The 27,812-nt window shown below is 48.4% G+C and overlaps 1 protein-coding gene across 9 annotated transcripts in view; it reads left to right on the forward strand.

Moving 5' to 3' along the window:
* Positions 1-901: 901 nt before the first annotated feature.
* Positions 902-27,812, forward strand: part of TP53BP1 (tumor protein p53 binding protein 1) — a 58,678-nt gene continuing 31,767 nt past the window's right edge. For 3 of the 9 annotated variants that reach the window (XM_081964908.1, XM_081964909.1, XM_081964910.1), the window contains exons 1-7: positions 903-1,146; positions 1,997-2,054; positions 2,842-3,032; positions 3,786-3,891; positions 4,334-4,425; positions 5,607-5,710; positions 7,690-8,431. In XM_081964908.1, the coding sequence (XP_081821034.1) occupies positions 1,002-1,146; positions 1,997-2,054; positions 2,842-3,032; positions 3,786-3,891; positions 4,334-4,425; positions 5,607-5,710; positions 7,690-8,431 (1,438 nt within the window). In that variant the 5' untranslated portion in view covers positions 903-1,001. Of the gene's footprint in view, positions 1,147-1,996; positions 2,055-2,841; positions 3,033-3,785; positions 3,892-4,333; positions 4,426-5,606; positions 5,711-7,689; positions 8,432-27,812 lie in introns of all 9 variants that reach the window. The other 6 variants (XM_081964903.1, XM_081964905.1, XM_081964904.1 and 3 more) reach the window with 3 other exon arrangements.

The raw sequence follows: 27,812 nt of genomic DNA on the forward strand, positions 1-27,812 counted from the left end.
GTTAAATGTACCTGTTCACATTCCCAAAAACAAAACAAAACTAACTAAAAGTACATGAATGTGACATAATCCGTATACAAAATTGAATATGAAATTCATAAAACCATTAGCGAACCATAACGTATAGGATTGATATAAAGGAATGTATACTTAAGAATCACTAGAATTGATTACAAACTCACGGAAGAGCTCAGAATGATTATTTTGGAAAGATCTCGAGAAGGCAATTTTCAGATTTCAGGGAGTTCCACAGAGCGGAGTATGGGTCTGGGTCTTGCGCCATGTCTCCTTTGGGAGGGGGGTCTCCACATCCCACCTCAGAAGAAATGTACAACCTAAGTCAGTTCTGTCCAAAGGCTGAGTCGAAAACAACTCGAGAGATCAAAGTCTCTTTGGAAGCCAAGGCAGCTGTGCAGCAGTCTGATTGAAAGGGCAGCTCCCACGTGGACACCTGAATCGGTTCTATTCTAGGGTCATCCTGACTCCATCTGACGGGCAGGCCCTCTGGGGTACCTGGAACCAACGTTCAAATCCCCACCTTAATCCCTCCCTGTCTGAAAAGGGGGTGACGCATTGACTAGCCTCACGTCCTCTTGTGGCAACTCCGATTTCAGGGATTGTTGCCTAGGTTGACTAGTGAATTGGCCACCCTCGGAAGGGACGCCGGGAGGGAATTCCGGCCCCTGCAGCTGAGAGGGGAAGCCCGGCCGCGGCTCCTCCCTCCGCCTGGACTGGCGAGCGGGAGGGCCGCGGCGAATCGCCTAAAGAGGCGGTCCCGCACAGGGAAGACCCCGCCCATAGAATGCTCCGCCCCGCTGCCGCTAAAGGGCCCGGGACGTGGAGGGGCGGCGCCAGCGGGGACCCTGTTGCGCCTGCGTTCGTGCCGCAGGGAAGGCGCCCATGCATCCTTGGGAAGGCGAGCGCTTGCCGGGCGAGCGCCTTGCGGCTGCGCAGACCTGCGTCGTCGCCCCACCCACCGTCCTGCCGCCGCCGGCGTCGCCATGGACCCGTCGGGCTCGGCTTGCTCAATGGCCGACACGCCTCGCCTGCTGGTGGAGGATTCGCAGCCGGAGCCGGAGCGGAGCGGAGAGGCGCTGAGCCCGGTCCTGGGGCCGCCGCCGCCGCCGCGCCCGGAGGCTGGCGAAGGTGAGGGGGGCGGGCAAGCGGGCGGACGGGGCGCGGCCTCCGGGGCGCCGGTGCCTCACCGGGCGGCGGCAGAGCCTCTCCCCGCCTCACAGCGTCGGCCTTAGGCCCGCTGGCGCCCTCGCCCAGCCCGGATCGGGAGCGCGGCCAGGACCGGGACGCGGTCGCGCGGGCCGCCCTGGGCCTCGGGCCGCCTCGCCGCCCCGCTCCGGCTCCGAAGGGGTGGCGGCGGAGCGGCCTCTTGCCCTCTGCCGGCACAGTCGGGCGATGGCGGTGGGCGAACGGCAGAACCGGAGACGGTTAAAGCGGCCGAGGAACCGGCGGCGGGGCGGCACAAGGTGTGCCGGGCCGCGATGGGCGCGGAGGGCGAAGGTTGGGCTTCCGCCCCGCCTCGGATGGCGGGCCGTTTCTCTGCCAGGGGAAGCCCCGGGAAAGGTGCCTGCTTGGAAAGCGTTGGAGGACGGGGCTGTTGGAAGGACGGGTTTAAAATCCGGCCAACGGATTTTGTGGGCTCTTTTGAAGGTTGCATTTCCATTGGGGTAAAACGTCCAGCTTTGAGGCCCTTACAGGCTACTTGTCTTAATAGATGGTGGATCTCAAAAGAATTGGGAGACTGCAACCTGGAGGCAGAGCTCTGGTTTTGGGCTGCTGGGCAGGGTCCCTGGAAGGCAGCAGGAGGGACAGCTGGGTGGTCAGTACCCCATGCACCCACCATCTCACCCCTTCGTCTGGCCGGCTGCTGACTTGCTCTAGTCTAACGTCACTTTCTTCATGTTCCAGTAAAGTCATTGTGGCAATTTCATAACTTATAACCAAACATCAATTCCTGGTTCTTTTTTATTTCCACCTGCAGACCAAGATAAAGTGGGCTGTCATACAGTAAGGAAATCCAGCAGTGATTCTTCTGAAGGGTAAATATCTGTCATATTTCTTTTTCACCCAACTGGGCAGCTCACCACAACTAAAACAAATGCAGGGATGACACGAATGACAAACTGGACAGTAACGGAGCAATGGGGCATCCTTCTCTTTTGTGAAAGGACTGCAGGAACAGCCCTTCTAAGCTACAGCATGGTGGGGTTTCCCAGTTCCCACGTGGGGGCAATCTCATTCTAGAAGGCAGGCGTTGCTTCCGGGGAGGGCCTCTTGCAGGGCCCTGGGAGATGACACTGTTGAAGGAACCCGGAGCACGCAAGCAGGCCAGATCAGGCCAGCTGGGCAGACGCTACAGGAGACAGGTGATTCCTCAAGGAACTCAGCTTTTACAAGAGAAATGGTACAATTGCGGCGTTGGAAGTAATTGTGCAGATGGACAGACTGAGGCGTTTTCCTAGGCAGAGAGTTTCATTGTCTTTCTACTCCTGCTAGTAAGATGCTTTTCCACATGGAATTGCCTTCCTGTAACTCGAGATTATTGTTATTCTGTGTTCTGAGGTGAAAGATGTTGTTGGCCTGTGTAACATCCCTTCAGACAATAGACATATGCCACCATAATTCCCCTCTTCTCAGGGCTATGTGATCCGATTTCTCTCAATCCTTTCTCAGAGGACCGAGTTTGCAGCTTTTTAATTACCTGCTATTGAAAAGCCCAAATTCTCTGAGCCTTACCTGTATATCTGATTTGTTTTGACTGCCTGAAAAGTTACTAGTTGATAGCTATGCTGGACCATGAGAGACATTTGCACTTGAATTCCCCAGTTTGAGCTCCGTGTCCAGCCATGCCCCTGGAATAATGCAGTCCCATAAAGAAACTCCAGAGAGCCCAGTGTCTGCCTGCCTCCTCCTGGAGAGGACACCACCGGTGAAGAACCCTCATCCTTGGCCATTGGAGGATGTTGAGCCTGTCTCTTCTACGCAGGAGGACATGTTTGGCCAGAACAGCTCAACAGGTGAGCCACCCAGGCCCCCACAAGTAACTCCTTTTTGTAGACCAAATTTTTAATGAATAGTAATTTTAATCAGGGTGGTGAGCAACATAGTACATACAGTATACATCTTGTGAGCTAAATGTAAGTGGAATAGAAACTGCTTGGTCTTGTCCCATGACTTTGTGGACAGCGATCTGAGCCTGCTGTTCAGAGCCCTAAAGCTGAATGCCAGGCATTGCGCAAAGACAGAAAGAGGGATAGATAGAATGTTTAATACCCATTTGCACTTGTTGCATTACCAAATATCTGTTTTCAGTATAATAAGCAAATGTATTGTTGTAACCGCAGGTTGTTCCTAGGTGAATGTTGTAGCATTACGCTTTTTCTTGTGCAGACAGCTTTGAGTATGTTGTAACCTGGATCAGCAATGTTGAGAAAAGTATCGAATAGGGCTGTGGGTTTCTCAAGGCAAAGGGATTCTTGTCATTCCCGTGGCATCTGGAGAGCCACAGTTCTTGGGCACTAGATTTTCTCCTGGCCTGCCCGGAGCTGCTGACTGGCTTCCCAGGAAGCAGCCTCTCCAGGTGAAGATATTTCTAGAGTGCTGGAGAATGTGAAGCCTCTTCCAGCCAGCCACAGTATTCCTGGCTGCCATGTGAAGGGTCAGAGGTCTTTTGCAGTTTGGGGTAGGTGCAGGAAAGCAGCACTGGCAACTGGGACCTAGATTTTGAAGTGACTCTCATACGTGTTTTAATGCAATTGGAATAACTCCAGGCAGTGGATGCGCCCTGTCTAGACTGGAAGAGGCAAGTTCCCCATTATCCATTCCGGCTGATCCTCTGCACGTCCTTCAGCTCTCTGGCCAAGGCCCTCTTTCCAAGTAAGTGGAAAACTTGCCAGGATCTTTTCCGATGGCTGTGTGTTCCTTCATGTCTCTCCTGTTGAGATCCCTTTATGGATATCTTTCTTTTGGGATGGTTCCTTTTTTTAATCACTTTATTTGCTTTGCTGCTCCTTCTTTATCTTTTTGGTGTTCTGTGATTTTATTTAGGTTCTTGCTCTTCTCTGAAAATTTGAGGTGTGCAAAATATTTCAAGGTTAGCTCTAAAACTTGAGATTACTTGCAGCACATTTTGAAGTTGGACTGTCAGGTCCAGAGATCATAATATTTGTGCTTTTGAGATTGATTTGGCTATCTGCTGAGGATTGAGGCCTCCATTTTGCTCTTCATCCAGCCTTTTGCTTGTTTTCTGTTGGCCGACGTAGAGGGATGGGTGTGCAGATGGAGGTCTTCATCTGTTGACTGTTTTCTTTCTTCTTAGTTGTGCTTCAGGTCTTGCTAGAACAACTTCTGATGTCTTACAACCAGTGCCTTTTCTTCTTCCGAGAAGCCCAACTGAACAGGAGGCAGAAGGTATGCCATCCCTTTTTGCCAGATTAATTTGGCCAGGATAAGTTGTGATTGTTCCATCATGGGAATGTCCCAGTTCCCTCCTTGGTTCTTGGTGGAAGAAGCTCTCAAGACTGACTTTATCTTCCATTTAGGAGTGGCAGTGCAGTGGAGTAGCCAAGGTTTCCTTTACTTGTCATAAGGCTTTCTTGTTCTAACTGAAGGAATATGGCTTTCCTGTTTTCTATTTGTTTAGAACATTTATATGGCCACCCAAGTCACTCACGAGGGCTTCTGGATTCATTCAAAAGTAAAACCTCAAAAATGGAAGCCAAGAAGCCCTCGCCTCCCTGGTGACAACAACCAAACAAACCATTTAGTGGGCTCTGTTTCACCCTCAGGTCCCCAGGCCCACTGGCAAAATCATGTCTTCAAAAGGGTCCTTTGAAAGAATATGAAGGAGGGAGCCACCACAGAGAAGGCTCTTCTTACTAGATCAGGGGTGTCAAACTCAAGGCCCGTGTGGTGCTTAGATCTGGCCCGCAGGGCTGCCCTGGAAACAGCAAAGGCCCATGGTGCCTCTGCCAGTGAAAATGGAGCATGCGAGGGCCACGGGTAGTCCTCCCGAGCTCTGTTTTCACTGGCAGAGGGTTGCAGAAAGCTGTTGCAGCTGAAAACAGAGCTTGGGACCCTTTTTGCTGGCAGAGTGCTCGGGCCACCACAGGCCCCCGACACCAGTGATATCAAGCTGGCCACGCCCACTCTGGCCTCCCAAGGTCAAGCATAATCCTAATGCGGCCCTCAATGAAATCAAGTTCGACACCCCTGAACTAGATGGACCTCCTTAAGAAAGGGGACCTGTAACGTATCCTGCCTCCCCCATTCTTGTGAGTCAGATGGATTTAATTGGGAAAAGGCGGTCCTTCAAATGACCTGGCCCCAAGCCTTGTAGGACTTTGAAGGTGATAACCAGCACTTTGTATTGGGCCCAGAAGCAGATTGCGAACCAGCGCAGTTCCTGCAAGAAAGCTGAAGGGTGTGCAAATCTAGACTTGCACCGGGCCAGCACATTTGAACCAATTGAACTAAGTGAAATTTCTGGGAACTTTTCAAGGACAACCTCGTATGGAATGCATCACAGCAGTCAAGAGTGTAGTCAGTTTTCTAGAGGTTCTAATCACAACTTTTTTCATAATTTTAACTAGGAAAGCAGGAAAGCACACCACTGGAGACTGCAGGCACCTTTCAGGGCTCTGTTCCAGTTTCTCAAGATGCTTTTGTGCTGCCATCCCAGCCTGAGTTCTCTCACGTGAGTGACTTCCTGGGTTGCTGCTACTGCTGGGATGAATGCAGGCAGAAGCCAGGAAAATGGTCCACTGAGCCTGTCATATTCCTATAGGCTTTTTCTAAAGAAGTCCAATTGTCAGCAATTGGGAATAGCAATCGCACTTAGTCATATATACCACTTCACAGTGCTTTCCAGCCCTCTCTAAGTAGTTCACAGAGTTAGGATATTGCCCCTAACAATCTGGGTCCTCATTTTACTGATCTTGGAAATATGGAAGGCTGAGTCAACCTTGAGCCAGTGAGAATCGAACTGGCAAACTGTTGACAGCCGGCAATCAGCACAGGTAGCCTGCAGTACTGCTTTCTAACCACTGTACCTTCCATCTCCGGGGGCGGGGGGATTTCTTTAGCCCTTTCCCTAAAAAAGAAAGGCTTTCTTGCTTGCAGAGGAGAGCAGAATTGTGTTTATGGACTTTTAAAAATCATATTAAAAGTTTTAAAAATGAAGATAAAAACTAATGCAACCTAATGTAAAATAAGGAAGAAAAAAGAAAAGGCTAAATGTGCAAGAAAGAAAGAAAAATAGAAAAATAAAGAAAAAAGATTCTAGCATCTCTCCCAAAGGTGCTTTTTCAAGAGGCAACTGGACTTTCTGGTTTTTCTTTGGAGAGATTTTGCTTCTCATCCAAAAAGCGAAATGTCTTCAAAGAAAAGCAAAGTCCGGTTCCCTCTTGAAAAAGCACCTTTGGGACAACCATGACGTCGAGGACTGAAAATCTCCATAGACATTCTAGTATCTACTGATTTCTATATAAATGTAGCCCTCTAAAGTTACATCATGTCTCTTTTCTATATCCCTCCATCAAACATCAGAGATGCCTAACATCAAAATCATAAATCATACCTTCATTTTTTTTCTGTCTGATTTAAAAGGTCTATAAGAAGTTTCCAGTCAACAATAAGCTTAGATATTGCTTTTTCAGTCATCAAAGAAGTCAATTTGGCCATTAAAGCAAGTTTTGTCAACTTTATTACATACAAAAAAAGCTCCATGACTTTTTTCCAGCTGTGGCCATCAGTCCCAAAAGAAAGACATCTGGTATCAGTTGTACATTAATTCTTCCTCTGAACATGCATTGCAACCTCCCATTGTCCACATTTCCAATGTAAATGTGAAGTGCCTGTGTGCCTTCTTGACACTTTCTCTGGTTTCTCTGGCACTGGCAAAAGTGACATGGCCCTTTTTCACACTTCCGACCATTGCAGCATCCTCATGGTCTGGTGATTAAAAGTCAGGGGACTCATATTTATGACGGTTGCAGTAGCTGACCAGCAAAGTCATTGGGGGAAACCAGATTCACTTAACAACTCTTAAGTTGTTTACTAACTTAACAAATGCAATGGTTCACTTAAGAACTGTGACAAGAAAAGTCGTAAAATGGGGCAAACTCTCTTAACAAATGTTTCACTTAGCAACATAAATTTTGGGTTCAGTTGTGGTCATGCCACATGACATATTGCGACTCCCCCCCCCTTTGCTAGAACGCGAGTGGGAGTGGCCAGCGCATGACTCATCCGGCCCATGGGCCACAATTCTGACACCCTGATCTAAACCTTTCTGATAACCGTAAATAAAGAAACCATTTACTAAATCCCTCTTCTACCACTGCTGGGCCAAACTTCTCTTGAGTTTATTTCACACACCCCTTGACAAAGTTCATGGGTCCATGATAAGTGAGGCAACTGGGTTTTCCAAATGCCTGTCAGCGATAGCTAGTCTGCCATAGAATTTCACCTGGAAGCCACAAGATGCTATTTTATGGTCTTGCTCTGGCTCTGTTGTTTGCTCCTAAATAAGTGGGGCTTGATCTATGGGGCATTGGGAAGTGATTATCCATGCATATGGGTCTTCAGCAGGAGAATGCATCCCACACCCAACCCGTTATTAGCTTTCTCGGTGTGTGCAGTGGGAGGTACCACCCCTTTTCTTTTCCTTTGCAGGACACCTTTCTCCCAACTCCAAGCCTGGAGGGAGGCTGCAAGATGGCAGCCAAGAAAGGAGGAAATTCTGAGGGTTCTGAAACTCCCAAGGCAGCAACGTCAGCCTCTTTCGCAGAGACTCCTCTGCCCGGGCCCCCAGAGGACGACTGTGTTTTGGCTCTCTCAGTCAGTCAAGGCAGCCAGATGACCATAGCGGAGGAGGAGAAGACCACTGGCGTTACTGCTTCTTGTGCTTTGGAGGAGAAGCTTTGCTTGCCTGATGGCTGCAGTGAACAGGAGGCTGATGAGGAGACTTCTGTTGGTGAACCTTGCAGTGACCTTGGCCATCAAGGCAGCGTGCCAAGCAAGGCCTCTTTGCTCCTGGAGGGTGAAGCTGTCCCAGAGACTCCCTGTGAAAAGCCAGAAGAAGTCACATTGCTGGATGAAGGACTTTCCCTTCGTTTGACAATTTCCCAAGCCGTAGAACAAGCAGAATGTTCTGCAGTTAGGGAAGCCTTTCCCCCAAACGATCCACATGAAACTAGCGAGCTGGAACTCGTGGAGTCAGGAAAACTAGAGCAAGGCTCTCTGGACAATCCCAGCAAGGCTGAGCCGGAAGTGCAGAGCATGAGTCGGAGGATCGATCCTGGAATGATGCTGAAAGAGTCCGATTCTGAGCCCCAAGCGGAGCCAGGGGGTAGGCAGTTCCAGAGAAGAACCGGTAGTTTTCCTGGAGAGATTCTGCAGGCCCATGTCCCGCCAGGTAGGAACTGACCCAAGAGCAGCAACGTCTGCAAGGGAAGAGCCAGCTGCTCCCACTGGGGGCGGGGGGAAAGGGGGCTCCTTTGCAGGGACCAGGCAGTCCGCTGGGAGCAAGATCAGGGGGAGCCTGGCGTCCTTTCTGGGAATGATTCAGTTTAGAAGAAAAGATGTGGGGGTTCGTCTGGATTTGTGTCACCCCATCCAAGGCCATAGATGGCAATTCTCCATGGACCAAAGAACCCCAAACCTAGAACCATTCCATCTTGCCAGGGTTCAGTTTCAGCCTATTGTTCCCTTAACAGCCCCAGGCACTGCAAGAGGGCGGACACGACGTTGCCTAACTCACCATGGACTGAGGCATACAAACATATTTATCATACATGTGAATTCTTACTATTCCTAAGACTTGCATTTTTACTGAAATTATGCTTCGCATGTAAAGTTCAAGAAGACCAGACTTTAAATGGGGTAGGTTTTGGTTAAGCGAGCTTCATCTTCCCATAATGACCTTCTGAATTTCTTGTCCCCACAGTTAAAATGCCCCAATTCACTTTCCTGCTTATGAAGGCTTCTCTCGTTTTCTTTTGCAAGCCACTCCTGGCAAATTCTTTTTCAATGTTTCTTTGACCAGTATTACTACCGTATTTTTCGCCCTATAAGACGCTCCGGAATATAAGACGCACCCAATTTTAAAGGAGGAAAATCTAGAAAAAAAAGATTCTGAACCAAATACTGTAGTAAAATATTTTATATCAACTGTATAAAGTTAACAGCAGTTTAAGAACAATTTTATGTCCCCCATTTTTAGATGATCCAGGCAATGTTCCCTCTAATTTTTTTTCAGTGTGAGCAGAAAAGTATAGTATTTGAGCGGCACATTTTTATGCCTGAGCAGCACCTGAATTTTTTTCACAGGTGTCACCTAAGACAACAACAAAATCAGTATTATTTGAAACTCAAAGTTATGTTTATTCAAGGTACCCGCTTAATTAAAAGTGTTATATAGTATCACTTAACAACGCTCCTGCTTAGTAACCAAAATGTTGGGTCAGGAACTCTGGCATTGAAGCATGCAAGTCTTAAAGCTGTCAAGTTACAAGATCCTTGCATCCCTAACCCTTTAGGAAAAAAAAACTCCAGGGCTGTTCAAACTTGACAGCTTTAAGACTTGTGGACTTCAACTCCCAGAATTCATCCTCCAGTCATGTTGGCTCAGGAACTCTGGCATTGAAGCTTGCAAGTCTTAAAGCTGTCAAGTTACAAGACCCTTGCACCCTTAACCCTTTAGAAAAAAAAAACAACCCAGGGTCTTCAAACCTGACAGCTTGAAGACTTGTGGACTTCACCTCCCAGAGTTCCTCCTCCAGTCATGTTGGGTCAGGAACTCTGGCATTGAAGCATGCAAGTCTTAAAGCTGTCAAGTTACAAGATCCTTGCATCCCTAACCCTTTAGGAAAAAAAAAAACCAAGGGGTCTTCAAACTTGACAGCTTGAAGACTTGTGGACTTCAACTCCCAGAGTTCCTCCTCCAGTCATGTTGGCTCAGGAACTCTGGCATTGAAACATGCAAGTCTTAAAGCTGTCAAGTTACAAGATCCTTGCACCCCTAATCCTTTAGGAAAAAAACCCCAGGGGTCTTCAAACCTGACAGCTTTAAGACTTGTGGACTTCAACTCCCAGAATTCCTCCTCCAGTCATGTTGCGGCGACGTCATCTGCGTGGATCTGCTCCATCTTCGGTTTTTTTCACAGGGGGCAGGGCTGCTGCTGAAGATGCCGACGACGAGCCCTTGCCGCCACCAGAATAACAGCTGCCTCCTCTTCCTCCTCCAACAGCACCACCACACTTGGAGTGAAGCCGCCAAAGCTCCCGCTGGCGCCCCCGCCCATGGCAGCGGCAGCGGCGCGTCCCCCATGAGACTTTTTTCCCCCTGCTGCCCTCCTCCGCCTTCCTACTGGCTCCCGCCCGTGGCAGCGGCGGCGGCACCTCCCCCTCTGTTCAAAGCATCTGAGCTGAGCCCCGTTACCCCTGCCCCCTCCTCCTCTGCTGTGCTTTTGAGGAGCCATGAGCCGCGGGATCCAGTAGGAAGGCGGCGGAGGGCAGCAGGGGGGAAAAAAGCCTCATGGCTTCTCAAAAGCACGGCGGAGGAGGAGGGGGCAGCAGGGTAACGCGCTGCCCAGCTCAGATGCTCCGAGTGGAGGGGGATGCGCCGCCACTGCTGCCATGGGCGGGGGCGCCAGCAGGAGCTTTGGCGGCTTCACTCAAAATGTGCCGCCGCTGCCATGGGCAGGAGCTTTGGCAGGAGCTTTGGCGGGAGCTTTGGCGGCTTCACTTCTCGGGCGTCCCCCTCCACTCGGAGCATCTGAGCTGGGCAGCGCGTTACCCTGCTGCCCCCTCCTCCTCCGCCGTGCTTTTGAGAAGCCATGAGGCTTTTTTTCCCCCTGCTGCCCTCCGCCGCCTTCCTACTGGCTCCCGCGGCTCATGGCTCCTCAAAAGCACAGCAGAAGAGGAGGGGGCAGGGGTAACGGGGCTCAGCTCAGATGCTCCGAACAGAGGGGGAGGCGCCGCTGCCGCTGCCACGGGCGGAAGCCAGTAGGAAGGCGGCGGAGGGCAGCAGGGGGAAAAAAATCCTCATGGCTTCTCAAAAGCACGGCGGAAGTGGAGGGGGCAGCAGGGTAACGCGCTGCCCAGCTCAGATGCTTCGAGTGGAGGGGGACGCGCCACCGCTGCTGCCATGGGCGGGGGCGCCAGCGGGAGCTTTGGCGGCTTCACTCCAAATGTGCCGCCGCTGCCATGGGCAGGAGCTTTGGCGGGAGCTTTGACGGCTTCACTTCTCACTGTCAGGAAATCTGCCGCAGCGTCGGGCAGCAAATGTGCTGTTAGAGGAGAAGGAGGCGGCAGCAGATATTCCAGTAGCGGCAGGGGCTTTGAGGGTTTATTTTAGCCGCAGCGCCGGGCGCAAGCAGCTAGGATTGGCCGCCCACAAAGGACCTCCCCGGGCTTGCTTTGCTGAACTAGAGTCAGTCACCCCGCGCTCATCAAAACAAGTCCGGGGAGGTCATTTGCGGGCGGCCAGTTCTAGCCGTGGGTGGTGGGGTGGCGGTAGTTATACGGGAAGGTCTGGAGCCAAGAGAGTTCACTGTACCTCAGATATCCGGGTGTGAGTCCCTTGGTGTGAAATGGGGCCCAGGGAGGCAGTGGGGCTTGCTTATTGTATACTTGGCTCCTCGCTATGCATCACAGCCCTGCCTGAACTCCTCGAGCTGATCTCAGAAACGGCAGTTGAGACCCCCAAACTTATGGTTATGGGGGATTTCAACCTGCCGTCGACGAGGGAAGCGTCCAAGGTGGCTCGGGAGTTCATGGCTTCCATGACAGCCATGGACCTGACCCAATTAATTCAGGGCCCCACACACGAGGGTGGTCACACGCTGGACCTTGTTTTTGTATCTGAACAGTGGACGAGTGATCTGGGAATAGGGGATGTGGTTATTACCCCCCTGTCATGGTCAGATCACTCATCTCTCCGGCTCAACTTCCCTGGCGCTACCCCCCACCGCGGGGAGGCGGAACCAGACTGTCTAAGCTGGTACCGCCCCAGGCGCCTGATGGAACCGGATAGATTCCAGACAGAGCTTGGGCCACTTCCTGTAGCCCTGGCCCGCTCTCGGTCGGAGGACCTAGTGACCGCCTGGAATAGGGCGGCTGCCGGGGCCTTGGACCGGGTTGCGCCTTTGCGGCCTCTCCTACGGCAACGAACCACCCTGGCTTCTTGGTTCACCGAGGACCTGAGGGTGATGAAACGCCATAGGAGACGCCTAGAGAGCAGGTGGAGGTCCTCGCGCTCCGAATCTGATCGAACACAGGTAAGAGCCTATTCACGGACTTACCTTGTGGCATTAAGAGCGGCCAAACGTAGACATTGTGCCGCTCTTATTGCGTCCGCCGACAACCACCCTGCTGCCCTGTTTCGGGTAACCCGCTCCCTCTTATTACAGAGGCCGCGGGAAGCGCCTTTACAGGGCAGAGCAGAGGAGTTTGGAGAATATCTGCAGGATAAAATCGCTCAGATCCGGAGTGGATGGGCCCCCTTCAGTGGACCAGAGGAGTCGTCAACAGCGAGTCTTGAGAGACCATTCTGGGAGGAGTTTGATTCTGTTGCCCCCGAGGATTTGGACAGGTTGCATGGACGGCTGCGACCCACTACATGTTTATTGGACCTGTGCCCCTCCTGGCTGGAACTGGCATCCTGGGAAGTGACACGAGGCTGGCTCCTGGGCCTAGTGAACGCCTCATTGGGTGAGGGGTCCCTACCGGCCGCCTTGAAAGAGGCGGTGGTGAGGCCCTTACTCAAGAGGCCTTCCCTGGACCCGATGGAACTAGCTAATTATCGCCCTGTCTCCAACCTTCCCTTTTTAGCAAAGGTTGTAGAGAATGTGGTGGCACAGCAGTTTCCGCGACACCTGGAAGAAACCGACTATCTAGACCCGCGCCAGTCCGGTTTCCGACCCGGTCACAGCACGGAGACGGCCTTGGTCGTGTTGGTTGATGATCTCTGGAGGGCCAGGGATAGGGGTTGTTCCTCTATCCTGGTCCTATTAGATCTGTCAGCGGCTTTTGATACCATCGACCATGGTATCCTATTGCGCCGGCTTGAGGGGATGGGAGTTGGGGGCACCGTTTTGCGGTGGTTCGGCTCCTACCTCTCCTACCGGACGCAATGTGTGTTGGCAGGGGGGCAGAGGTCGACCCTGAGGTCACTCACTTGTGGGGTGCCGCAGGGGTCGGTCCTCTCGCCCCTTCTGTTCAACACATATGTGAAGCCGCTGGGTGAGATCATCCGTGGTTTTGGGGTTGGATACCATCTGTACGCTGATGACACTCAGCTGTACATTTCCACCCCAAACCACCCCAACGAGGCTGTCGAAATGATGTCCCGGTGTTTGGAAGCCGTCTGGGTCTGGATGGGGGACAACAGACTCAAGCTTAACCCCTCCAAGACTGAGTGGCTGTGGTTACCGGCGCCTCGGTTCAACCAGTTGATTCCATCACTGGCCATAGGGGGCGAACAACTGTCCCCTGTGGAACGGGCGCACAATTTGGGCATCCTCCTAGATGCCCGGCTGTCGATGGATGACCATGTGGCCCGTGGCAAGGGGGGCGTTCCACCAGGTTCGCCTGGTGCGCCAATTGCGCCCCCTATTGGACCGGGATGCCTTACGCACAGTCACTCATGCGCTGGTGACGTCTCGTCTGGACTATTGCAACGCTCTCTACATGGGGCTCCCCTTGAGATGTACCCGAAGACTACAGCTAGTTCAGAATGCGGCTGCGCGGGCCACATGGGGAGTACTAGGTACTCCCACATAACACCTCTCCTGCGCGAGCTGCACTGGCTGCCTGTGGTTTTTCGGGTGCATTTCAAGGTGTTGATTACCATCTTCAAAGCGCCCCATGGCACAGGGCCTAGTTACCTGTGGGATCGCATTCTACCACATACATCCCTGCGACCAATTCGCTCACACAGGGAGGGACTCCTCCGGGTGCCGTCCACCAAGCAGTGCCAACGGGCGGCGCCTAGGAGTAGAGCCTTCTCTGTGATGGGCCCAACCCTCTGGAATGACCTCCCCCCCCGATATTAGAACTACTACCGACTTCCGCTCCTTCCGACAAAAACTTAAGACTCACCTGTTCCGATTAGCTGGCCTGGCCCACTTATAGTTCTACTCTTACCTCCTGGCGGATATTTTATTTGGGATAGCTTTTAAGGTTAATGTTTTTAACTTTTTAAAAAAATTTTTTAAATTTTTTAATCTAACTTAACTAAATTGTACAGGGAACTTTCACTACCTCCTCCAGTCCTATGCTTAATTTATTTATTGCATACTTATAATATGTATATTTACTGTTTAACTTTTTTAGTATGACTGTACACCGCCCCGATTCTCTTTTGAGAGAGGGGCGGTCTAGAAATTCAATAAAGTTAAGTTAAGACCTCCCCAGCCTCCGGCGCCTGTGACAGTACAAAACACCGTGCGGCAGTTGGAAACTGCTGCACGGTGTTTTGTTGCCGCGCACCTTAGAGGGAACAGTGGACCCAGGTGGCTACATTCGGCTTATAAGACGCACTCAGATTTTCACCCTCTTTTTTGGAGTAAAAAAGTGCGTCTTATAGGGCGAAAAATACGGTATTTTCCTCTTTTCTTGCATTCAGCTTGTTGACTCCAATATGTTAATTCCTGTTTAAAACCATTGTAATTTTTCTGCTCTGCTTACTGATTTGGAGCTTAGTGCTTTCAGTCCATAAGGTCGCTGGAGTAATTTTTTTCCAGCATATTTGTTTGTTTAGTAGCTCAGCAAATTAAAATAACTATGATACTCTTTCTCTTGGACTGTAAGGTTTTAAATCTTCCTGAAGAAACCAGATCCCTCCTTGTTTGAGCCCCCATTCTTGTTCTGTCTTGTAGATTTTACTAGGGACTTCCATTATCAAGCTTCTGCTCATCCCTGTGATAGACATCTTTGTCTCTCCTCTCTGAGCTGCTCCTTCAGAGACAGAATCATAAGAGTCACAGGGCTGGACCTTGGAGGTCTTCTAGAAAGAAGTTGATCTTTTGTCTCGCGCTCTCCTCAATTAAAGCAATTCTTTGCTTGTTTGTTTGACTCTGCTTGGGCTCAAAGCATTTTGTATTTTTATTCTTATTGTTTCATTTATTTTATTAGACTCGTATGCCGCCATCTTTCCTTAGAGGTGACTCTGGCTGGCTTACAAATGTTAAAATTGTTCCAAATGTAATTTCTGTTCCTCAAGCTAAAATTCTTTCTGAAGCCACCGTCTCATCTTTCTTCCCTTCTCCCTGCAAGCTTCCTTGGACATTCCATCCAGTCCATTGGGCTGACCTCTTCCAAAGGCCTCAGAACTGGGGTAGCTCTCGTTCTTTGAGTAGAGCAAGACTCCCTTTTGACCCTCCTGTCTGTGGGCTGCAGTTCCCAGGCAGGTTGCAGCAACAGGGGAAGCGGAGCTGCTGGAGTCCCAGGCTAGGCAGGCCCCTTGCCTAGGAGGGATTCTTCAGCCCACCTTGAGTGATTCTCCTCTCTTACTGCTGGCGGTGGATGATGGTGGCATCAGAGAAACTGTTTCTGTCCAAAACTCTTGAGTTTTCTCCCTTTGGCTGGAACAGATGCCTTTGGTTGCATGTCCTTTAAGCCCAGGCAATTTCTTTTGGCATAATAATTCTAATAAACTGTGTATTGTCTGGATCAATTTGTTTGTATAGAGTATTAATAAAAAACTAATACTAATAATAAGAATCAGAATCAGAATACTAATATTTGCTTATTATAGTAAGATTCTTGCATCATTTACATTATATATATATAATCTTTCATCCTCTAATGTCTACCTCTTTTATCTAACCACTGATAAATCACATCTCATGTTAAAAATATTCTATTTTTTCCTTAACTTTTATTATTAATGTCAGTCTATCCATCTCCACACAATCTAATATTTTTCTAATTATACTTTCATCTGTAGGTGTGTCCTCATTTTTCCAATATTGTGCAAATACAATTCTCGCTGCTGTCAACATATGTATTATTAAATATGTAGTCCCTTTATTGTAATTTTCTGGTAATATACTTTAAAATATTTCTGATTTTAAGTCTATATGTTGCTTTATCATTTTCTCTAACTATGCATGTATTTTTGTCCATTTTGTTTTTGTTTTTGGAGACGTCCACCACATAGGAAATAGGAACCCAGTATCTGATTACATGTCCAACATTTTGAGGACATATTTTTAAACATCTTTGCTCATCTTGCAGGTGGCAAATGCCACCTATAGAACATTTTATACAGGTTTCCTTATGGGTAGTTGCCATTGTTCATTTGTAATTTCTGTTCCAGAGTTTTTGCCATTTATTCAGTCAGTTCTATAGTATATCCAAAGTTTTTTGCCCACACTATCATTTCTTTCACCTATTCATCTTCCATTTTAATACTTAACAAATAACTATATATTTTCTTTATTAATTTTTCATCCGTCCCAAAAAATATCTGATCAAGTTCTGTTGGCTCTTTATAGAATCCATGTGTCTTTGCATCTTTCACATATCTTGATTGTATTGGCCACCATGCTAAGTCTACTGCTTAATTTTGCAATTTCTGTGTCGTTTTAAGTTGAAACAAACACAATGTGCTTTAACTCCAGACTGTCAGCTTTAATTTGAGGGTATGTACATCCAACTCAGGTGGACGGTGTAGGATTTACAGCAGTTTGCATATGTGCCTCCCACTTGTTAAGGGACCAAAGGTAATGGGACCGAATAATAATCATAAATCAAACTTTCCCTTCTTAATACTTGGTTGCAAATCCTTTGCAGTCAATCACAGCCTGAAGTCTGGAACGCATAGACATCACCAGACGCTGGGTTTCATCCCTGGAGATGCTCTGCCAGGCCTCTACTGCAACTGTCTTCAGTTCCTGCTTGTTCTTGGGGCATTTTCCCTTCAGTTTTGTCTTCAGCGAGTGAAATGCATGCTCAATGGGATTCAGGTCAGGTGATTGACTTGGCCATTGCATAACATTCCACTTCTGTCCCTTCAAAAACTCTTTGGTTGCTTTTGCAGAATGCTTTCGGTCATTGTCCACCTGCACTTGAAGCGCCGTCCAATGAGTTCTGCAGCATTTGGCTGAATGTGAGCAGATAATATTGCCCGAAACACTTCAGAATTCATCCTGCTGCTTTTGTCAGCAGTCACATCATCAATCAATACAAGAGAATCAGTTCCATTGGCAGCCATACATGCCCACGCCATGACACTACCACCACCATGCTTCACTGATGAGGTGGTATGCTTAGGATCATGAGCAGTTCCTTTCCTTCTCCACACTCTTCCCATCACTCTGGTACAAGTTGATCTTGGTCTCATCTGTCTGTAGGATCTTGTTCCAGAACCATGAAGGCTTCGTTAGATGTTGTTTGGCAAACTCTAATCTGGCCTTCCTGTTTTTGAGGCTCACCAATGGTTTACATCTTGTGGTGAACCCTCTGTATTCACTCTGGTGAAGTCTTCTCTTGATTGTTGACTTTGACACACATACACCTACCTCCTGGAGAGTGTTCTTGATCCTTTGGGGAGAGGGGGCGGTATAAAAATCGAAAATCGAAATAAAGGATCTGGCCAACTGTTGTGAAGGGTGCTTTCTTCACCAGGGAAAGAATTATTCGGTCATCCACCACAGTTGTTTTCCGTGGTCTCCCTGGTCTTTTGGTGTTGCTGAGCTCACCGGTGTGTTCCTTCTTTTTGAGAATGTTCCAAACAGTTGTTTTGGCCATGCCTAATGTGCTTGCTATCTCTCTGATCGGTTTGTTTTGTTTCTTCAGCCTAATGATGGCTTGCTTTATTGATAGTGACAGCTCTTTAGATCTCATCTTGAGAGTTGACAGCAACAGATTCCAAATGCAAATAGCACACTTGAAATGAACTCTGGGCTTTTAATCTGCACATTGTAATTGGAGTAATGAGGGAATATCACACACCTGGCCATGGAACAGCTGAGAAGCCAATTGTCCCATTACCTTTGGTCCCTTAACAGGTGGGAGGCACATATGCAAACAGCTGTAAGTCCTGCACCGTTCACCTGAGTTGGATGTACATACCCTCAAATTAAAGCTGACAGTCTGCAGTTAAAGCACATTGTGTTTGTTTCATTCCAACTCCATTGTGGTGGTGTATAGAGCCAAAAATGTTAGAATTGTGTCGAAGTCCCAATATTTCTGGACCTGACTATAGTTTTTTTGTTTTAACTTATTCCCATACTAGAAGTAGTGCATTTCTTACATAATGTCTTTGGAAATATCTATGTATTTTATTCTTACCATACCACAAAAGGCGTGGCACCCCAGTTGGAGATCATGTCCCCTCCAATAATAATAATCTTCTATGTCTCAGGTTTACCCACTCTTTCACCCAGGTAAGTAAAGCTCCCAATCTGACAACCCAAAACTCCTGTTGTTTTTAGATTCTTGCAACATTTTCAAAATTATTCTTGCTCTTTTCCCTTGCCAAATGTATTTTAACATTAGTTTGTTCAATTCTTTAAAAACTTTTAGTCTAGTTTTATAGGAATTGTTTTGAGACAAAAAAGTAGTTTTGGCAATGTTCATTTTTATAGTAGCTATTCTTCCTACTATCGATAGTTGCAGGTTCTTCCATTTCTCCAAATCTTGCTTGATTTGTTGCATTAATTTATATAATTATCTTGTTTAACTGTTGCACATCTTGCTGTTAAATAAATTCCTAAGTATTTTACTTTCTTAGCCACCTGAAGGTTTATATTCTTAGCCAGCTCATTTTCTGTTTATCTGTAAAAATTTTAACTAACATTTTTCTTTTATTTTCAATCCTGCCACTTCTCCATATTCTTCTATTTTTCTTATTAACTTGGGGCCAGTTTCTAGTGGTTCTTCTAAAATAAATACCAGGTCATCTGCAAATTTATATTTTTCTTTTTTGATTTCCATCTCTTTTATATCTGAATCTTGTCTAACATTTCTATTTAGCACTTCCATTTTTAATATAAATAGTAATGGGGAAAGTGGACATCTGTTAGGGTTCTAAATACCATGCAGAAATAAATCATTGTCCAAGGCAAAACATCCTTAAAGGTCCAATTTATTCTACAGGCAATTTAGCACCTCTATGGAAAATTCCAACTCTGAATTACATCCTGAAATTCCACCCAGTTGAAAGTTCATGATCTATCCCCACACCCACAAATCCATCACTTGTTCCAATCATCATCTTCCAGGCTGGCATGTACACCCATCTTCTTCCGGCCAGGTGTCGAGGTGCGGAGACAAAAGACGACCTTGAACTTCTAAGAAAATCCATAACAATACATTCCACAATCCTACTCCTTTCTATTCCCCCCTCCCAACTACTACACTATTGAAACAGCATAGAAAATTATAAGAAAGTGTGGCAGGCCAAAGATCCTAAAAAGAACATAACTACAGGCCTGACAGGCGGCCTCTCTTCAAAAGAAAAACGTTTCCTGCAAAGAAAATAACATAAAAGTTAACATAACAAAATTAACCACCTCTTCTCCACCCAGGGGAACCCTTTGACTTCTCGGGAAACTTCCCATTGAATTGCTTTACTAACTTCTCCACTTTTAGGTTCCCACTGTTCACCCAAGTAGCTTCAGTCCAAGAGTAACCCTTCCAATGCACTAAGTACTGTAAGCGACCCCTATTCAGCCTGAAATCTACAATTTTTTCCACCTCAGTTTGTGTTTCCCCTTCTATCACTACAGGAGGAGACTGAGCTTGGGTGGATGCTCTTCTGTTAGACCCAATTACTGGTTTCAACAAGCTACAATGAAATTCTGGGTCAATTTTCCCTAGACTTCTGGGTAGACTGAATTGAACTGTAACTAGGTTAACTATCTTCACTATTGGGAATGGACCTAGAAATTTTGGACCCAATTCCTTGCTAAGCATTTCTAATCTTATGTATTTAGTAGATACAAAAACATTGTCCCCCACACGGTAGGGATTTTGGAGCGAGCGATGTTGATCATCTTGCTTCTGGTAGGCTTCTGCCGCAACTGCTAGAGCCTTCTTCGTATTCTCCCATCCTTTCTTTAGCATGTCCCTCCATTCACTCAAAGACATGAAGGAAGGAGGTTCTCTAGGCAGCTCAGGCATGGCAACAACTTCCATGCCACTGGTAATCTGGAAACCCGCTAATCCTCTGCTGCTGTGGACCGCATCGTTGTACGCCACTTCGGCGAAGGGTAGCAAGTCCGACCAGTTGTCGTGCTGATAGTCCATAAAACACCTGATGTATTGTTCCACCACCGCATTGGCTCCCTCTGCTGCGCCGTTCATGCTGGGATGAACCTCTGAGCTCAGTTCTTGTGTGGACCCAATGGATCTCAGGACCTCTCTCCAGAACTTGGCTGTGAACTGGACTCCGCGGTCTGAAATGATCCTCTTGGGTACTCCGTGCAGGCGATAAATGTGTATCACAAACATTTTCGCTAATTCGTTTGCAGATGGCAATCCTGAGCAAGCAATGAAGTGTGCCTGCTTAGAAAACAAATCAATAACAGTCCAAATTACTTTATGCCCACTGCTGTCTGGGAGTTCCACGATGAAGTCCATCGCGACCTCTTCCCATGGCCGTTTAGGGCTCTCTGCTGCAGGTGCTGTAGGTTCTGGGCTCTTGGATTCAATCATCCACGGCTGGCCTTTTTCCTCCTCCGAGGCCTCCCCCTTGTTAGGACTCTTCGTCACCTGAAGTTGGGTATCCTCTTCCAGAGGTCGGTTGGGCATTTCCCCCTCCGAGGCCTCCCCCTTAGTTGGACTCTTTGTCACCTTCAGTTGGGGATCCTCCTCCGGAGATTGTTCGCCCTTTTCCTCTTCCGAGGCCTCCCCCTTGGTAGGACACTTCGTCACTTTACGTTGGGGATCCTCTTCCAGAGGCTGTTGGCCCAGATGACTTTTCTGTGCGGGCATCTGGGGCCCTCTCTTAACCACTGTGGCAATTGGTACAAACGTTTGTTCTTCGGCAATTCCCTCCTCCGAGGCCTCCCCCTTGGTAGGACTCTTCGTCACCATAAGTTGGGGATCCTCTTCCAGAGGTCGTTTAGGCTTTTCCCCCTCCGAGGCCTCCCCCTTAGTTGGACTCTTTGTCACCTTAAGTTGGGGATCCTCCTCCGGAGTGTTTTAGGGTTCTAAATACCATGCAGAAATAAATCATTGTCCAAGGCAAAACATCCTTAAAGGTGCAATTTATTCCGCAGGCATGTTAGCACGGTTATGGAAATTCCAACTCTGGATTTACATCCTGTAAGTTCACCCAGTTGAAAGTTCATGATCTCTCCCCACACCCACAAATCCATCACATGTTCCAATCATCATCTTCCACGCTGGCATGTACACCCATCTTCTTCCGCCCAGGTGTCGAGATGCGGAGACAAAAGATGACCTTGGCTTCTATAAAAGAATGTCAACATACATTCCACAATCCTACTCCTTTCTATTCCCCCCTCCCAACTACTACACTAATGAAACAGCATAGAAAATTATTAAAAAGTGTGGCAGGCCAAAGATCCTAAAAAGAATATAATTACAGGCCTGACAGGCGGCCTCTCCTCAAAAGAAAAACGTTTCCTGCAAAGAGAATAACATAAGAGTTAACATAACAAAATTAACCACCTCTTCTCCACCCAGGGGAACCCCTTGACTTCTCAGGAAACTTCCCATTCAATTGCTTTACTAATTTCTCCACTTTTAGGTTCCCACTGTTCACCCAATTAGCTTCAGACCAAGGGTAACCCTTCCAATGCACTAAGTACTGTAAGCAACCCCTATTCAGCCTGAAATCTACAATTTTTTCCACCTCAGATTGTGTTTCCCCTTCCATCACTAAAGGAGGAGATTGAGCTTGGGTGGATGCTCTTCTGTTAGACCCAATTACTGGTTTCAACAAGCTACAATGTAATTCTGGGTCAATTTCCCCTAGACTTCTGGGTAGACTGAGTTGAACTGTAACTGGGTTAACTATCTTCACTATTGGGAATGGACCTAGAAATTTTGGACCCAATTCCTTGCTAAGCATTTCTAATCTTATGTATTTGGTAGATACAAAAACATTGTCCCCCACACGGTAGGGGTTTAGGAGTGAGCGACGTTGATCATCTTGCTTCTGGTAGGCTTCTGCCGCAACTGCTAGAGCCTTCTTCGTATTCTCCCATCCTTTCTTTAGCATGTCCATCCATTCACTCAAAGACATGAAAGAAGGAGGTTCTTCAGGCAACTCAGGCATGGCAACAACTTCCATGCCACTGGTAATCTGGAAACCCGCTAATCCTCTGCTGCTGTGGACCGCATCATTGTACGCCACTTCGGCGAAGGGTAGCAAGTCCGACCAGTTGTCGTGCTGATAGTCTACAAAACACCTGATGTATTGTTCCACCACCGCATTGGCTCCCTCTGCTGCGCCGTTCATGCTGGGATGAATCTCTGAGCTCAGTTCTTGTGTGGACCCAATGGATCTTAGGACCTCTCTCCAGAACTTGGCTGTGAACTGGACTCCGCGGTCTGAAATGATCCTCTTGGGTACTCCGTGCAGGCGATAAATGTGTTTCACAAACATTTTCGCTAATTCGTTTGTGGATGGCAATCCTGAGCAAGCAATGAAGTGTGCCTGCTTACAAAACAAATCAATCACAGTCCAAATTACTTTATGCCCACTGCTGTCTGGGAGTTCCAGGATGAAGTCCATTCGACCTCTTCCCATGGCCATTTAGGGCTCTCTGCTGCAGGTGCTGTAGGTTCTGGACTCTTGGATTCAATCATCCACGGCTGGCCTTGTTCCTCCTCCGAGGCCTCCCCCTTAGATGGACTCTTTGTCACCTTCAGTTGGGGATCCTCCTCCGGAGATTGTTTGCCCTTTTCCTCTTCCGAGGCCTCCCCCTTGGTAGGACACTTCGTCACTTTACGTTGGGGATCCTCTTCCAGAGGCTGTTGGCCCAGATGACTTTTCTGTGCGGGCATCTGGGGCCCTCTCTTAACCACTGTGGCAATTGGTACAAACGTTTGTTCTTCGGCAATTCCCTCCTCCGAGGCCTCCCCCTTGGTAGGACTCTTTGTCACCTTAAGCTGGGGATCCTCCTCCGGAGATTGTCTGCCCTTTTCCTCTTCCGAGGCCTCCCCCTTGGTAGGACACTTCCTCACCTTAAGTTGGGGATCCTCTTCCAGAGGTTGTTGGCCCAGATGACTCTTCTGTGGTGGCATCTGGGACCCTCTCTTTAACGCCGTGGTGGTTGGTGCGCACGTTTGTGGCATTGGGGCTGGAGTCAAGCACTCTGACGCTCTGTGGCCAAGTTGACAACAATGGTGGCATTTAATTGGGCCCAACGAGGAATGGAACCTAGTTACATCTCTAAACTCAGGAACTGTTTCATCACACTGCCTTGCTCTCCAACTTGCAGCTGCCCCCTTGGTAAACCCTTCTTCCATGGTGGAGATTGCTTCTCTGTAGGAAGGTGGAGTAAGAACCTTTTGGGGCATTGCAGATGCACCTTGTCCCGCTTCCCATCTTGCAGGCCTGGCTTTGGTAATCCCTTCTTCCATGTTGGTGATTGCTACTCTGTAGGAAGGTGGGGTAAGAACCACTTGGGGCCTTGCAGGCGCACATTCTCCCGCCATCCACACTGCAGGCCTCTGTTTGGTAATCCCTTCTTCCATGGAGATTTCTTCTCTGTAGGAAGGTCTGGTAAGAACCTTTTGGGGCCTTGCAGGGGAGACTGGAACCGGTGGGGAGGTCAATCCCTCAGTTGGCCACTGCCCAGCTTTCTGCCATGGTGCCATCTGCTGAGGGAGGGCAGGTGCCCACTGGCATCCCTCCCATCCATGACCTGGGGTTAAGACCCATCCTGGGGTTGCCTGCTTCACAGGTTGCAGCTCAACCGATGGCTGGCTAGGGGTTTTTATGTGCCAAGGACCCTCCTGCTGGCTTGGAGGAGTTATGGGCCAAGTAGGTGCCCTTTGCTGGCTTGGATGAGTTATGGGCCAAGTAGGTGCCCTCTGCTGGCTTGGAGCATTTCCCCATGCTGATGGCAAAGGAGGTAGCAAGTAGCATCTCTTCCATCCAAATCCTGGGAGGAAAGCCCAATCTAGTGTTGCTTCATTTACTGATTGCAGCCCCATTTGTGGTGGCTTGCAGGTGACAGATGCTGGCAAAATCCCTTCTTCCTGCCTCCTTTGAAATTCCCATTTTGAAAGGGAATCTTTCTCCCAGCTAGTTGCAGGGTGATAAGCCATTTCATTTATTGCCGTCTGGAAGGAGCCCAAACCTCTGTTCTAGGGGTTTTTTCTTTTCCAAGCCTTGCTTCCAAGCTGGGGGGGGGGGGGGAAGGAGGGGAAGCGTGCACTCACATTTTGCTGAAGAAGTACGTCTGAGATTTCCTTCGTCTTGTCGCGTCTCCTCCTGCATTCCTCCAGATGCAATTAAACTGGAAACAGCATTACATTGCCTTTGAAGTTCCGCACTCAGCTTCTTATCACCAAAAGCTTCTCATTTATTCTTCGCTGATATTTACGCTGTCCCGGTCAGCATTGGGAATGCCGAGACCCCATCACCAGATCTTCCATCACCAGCCCTTCCCCCTTGAGAGGGGGAGGGTGCTAGTGAATTATTTTGAAGTACAGAGTTGGAATAATGTTAGGGTTCTAAATACCATGCAGAAATAAATCATTGTCCAAGGCAAAACATCCTTAAAGGTGCAATTTATTCCGCAGGCATGTTAGCACGGCTATGGAAATTCCAACTCTGGATTTACATCCTGTAAGTTCACTCAGTTGAAAGTTCATGATCTCTCCCCACACCCACAAATCCATCACATGTTCCAATCATCATCTTCCACGCTGGCATGTACACCCATCTTCTTCCGCCCAGGTGTCGAGATGCGGAGACAAAAGATGACCTTGGCTTCTATAAAAGAATGTCAACATACATTCCACAATCCTACTCCTTTCTATTCCCCCCTCCCAACTACTACACATAGAAAATTATTAAAAAGTGTGGCAGGCCAAAGATCCTAAAAAGAATATAATTACAGGCCTGACAAGGAGATTGTCTGTCCTTTTCCTCTTCCGAGGCCTCCCCCTTGGTAGGACACTTCCTCACCTTAAGTTGGGGATCCTCTTCCAGAGGTTGTTGGCCCAGATGACTTTTCTGTGGTGGCATCTGGGACCCTCTCTTTACCGCCGTGGTGGATGGTGCGCACATTTGTGGCATTGGGGCTGGAGCCAAGCACTCTGACGCTCTGTGGCCAAGTTGACAACAATGGTGGCATTTAATTGGCCCCCACGAGGAATGGAACCTAGCTACATCTCTAAACTCAGGAACCGTTTCATCACACTGCCTTGCTCTCCAACTTGCAGCTGCCCCCTTGGTAAACCCTTCTTCCATGGTGGAGATTACTTCTCTGTAGGAAGGTGGAGTAAGAACCTTTTGGGGCATTGCAGATGCACCTTGTCCCGCTTCCCATCTTGCAGGCCTGGCTTTGGTAATCCCTTCTTCCATGTTGGTGATTGCTACTCTGTAGGAAGGTGGGGTAAGAACCACTTGGGGCCTTTCAGGCGCACATTTTCCCGCCATCCACACTGCAGGCCTCTGTTTGGTAATCCCTTCTTCCATGGAGATTTCTTCTCTGTAGGAAGGTCTGGTAAGAACCTTTTGGGGCCTTGCAGGGGAGACTGGAACCGGTGGGGAGGTCAATCCCTCGGTTGGCCACTGCCCAGCTTTCTGCCATGGTGCCATCTGCTGAGGGAGGGCAGGTGCCCACTGGCATCCCTCCCATCCATGACCTGGGGTTAAGACCCTTCCCGGGGTTGCCTGCTTCACAGGTTGCAGCTCAACCATTGATGGCTGGCTAAGGGGTTTTATGTGCCAAGGACCCTCCTGCTGGCCTGGACGAGTTATGGGCCAAGTAGGTGCCCTCTGCTGGCTTGGAGGAGTTATGGGCCAGGTAGGTGCTCTCTGCTGGCTTGGAGGAGTTATGGGCCAAGTAGGTGCCCTCTGCTGGCTTGGAGCATTTCCCCATGCTGATGGCAAAGGAGGTGGCCAGTAGCATCTCTTCCATCCAAATCCTGGGAAGAAAGCCCAATCTGATTTTGCTTCATTTACTGGTTGCAGCCCCATTTGTGGTGGCTTGCAAGTGACAGATGCTGGCAAAATCCCTTCTTCCTGCCTCCTTTGAAATTCCCATTTTGAAAGGGAATCTTTCTCCCAGTTAGTTGCAGGGTAATAAGCCATTTCATTTATTGCGGTCTGGAAGGAGCCCAAACCTCTGTTCTAGGTTTTTTTTTTCTCCAAGCCTTGCTTCTAAGCTGGGGGGAAGGAGGGGGAGCATGCACTCACGTTTTGCTGAAGAAGTACGTCTGAGACTTTCCTTCGTCTTGTCGTGTCTCCTCCTGCATTCCTCCAGATGCAATTAAACTGGAAGCAGCATTCCATTGCCTTTGAAGTTCCGCACTCAGCTTCTTATCACCAAAAGCTTCTCATTATTTCTTTGCTGATATTTACGCTGTCCCGGTCAGCGTTGGGAATGCAGCGACCCCCATCACCAGCTCTTTTATCACCAGCCCCTCCGCCCTTGAAAGGGAGAGGGTGCTAGTGAATTATTTTAAAGGGGAGAGTTGGAATAATGTTAGGGTTCTAAATACCATGCAGAAATAAATCATTGTCCAAGGCAAAACATCCTTAAAGGTCCAATTTATTCTACAGGCAATTTAGCACCTCTATGGAAAATTCCAACTCTGAATTACATCCTGTGAGTTCACCCAGTTGAAAGTTCATGATCTATCCCCACACCCACAAATCCATCACTTGTTCCAATCATCATCTTCCACGCTGGCATGTACACCCATCTTCTTCCGGCCAGGTGTCGAGGTGCGGAGACAAAAGACGACCTTGAGCTTCTAAGAAAATCCATAACAATACATTCCACAATCCTACTCCTTTCTATTCCCCCCTCCCAACTACTACACTATTGAAACAGCATAGAAAATTATAAGAAAGTGTGGCAGGCCAAAGATCCTAAAAAGAACATAACTACAGGCCTTACCATGCGCTTACATCTCCAAGAAACTCACCACTACGGAGAGAAGGTGGGCCATTTGGGAGAAAGAGGCATTCGCGATCAGGTGGAGCATGCTCACCTGGAGACATCTCCTGGAAGGGGGAGATATACCGTTCGAGGTATGGACTGATCATAAAAACCTCGAAACTCTCCTTGCCCATTGAAAGTTATCCCCCAAACAGGTCCGTTGGGCCCAATATTTCCAAAGGTTCAAATTTGAAATTAAACACATCCCCGCAAGGAAGAACTTGTTAGCAGATGCACTGTCGAGAAAACCACAGTTTGACAGTAAGAAGGAAGAAATTTTCCACCCCATCATATCTCCTTCTCACCAAAAGGCAGCTCAAGTCACCAGTCGAAGACAAGATAAACTGAGAACCGAAGTGAAAGCAGCCCTCCAGACAGACCCATGGTTCAACAACAACAAGGACATCCTAACGATTAATGATGGCGTAGCCTGGAAGGGATCCAAACTGTACGTCCCTGCAGAGATGAGATTGCAAGTGCTACAGCGGAGTCATGATGCGAAACTAGGAGGTCATTTCGGATTCCTGAAAACTCTCCACCTCGCTAGACGTCAATTTTGGTGGCCAAAGATGAGGTCGGAGGTGGAAGATTATGTAAAAAGCTGTGCTACTTGTGCAACAATGAAAACCCGTCCGGGAAAGCCCCCTGGACTACTACAACAAGTGGCCAACCCTAGCCGACCATGGGAAG

Source organism: Natrix helvetica (assembly GCF_964273705.1).
Source record: "Natrix helvetica genome assembly, chromosome: 12".
In the NCBI taxonomy this organism is placed as follows: Eukaryota; Metazoa; Chordata; class Lepidosauria; order Squamata; family Natricidae; genus Natrix; species Natrix helvetica.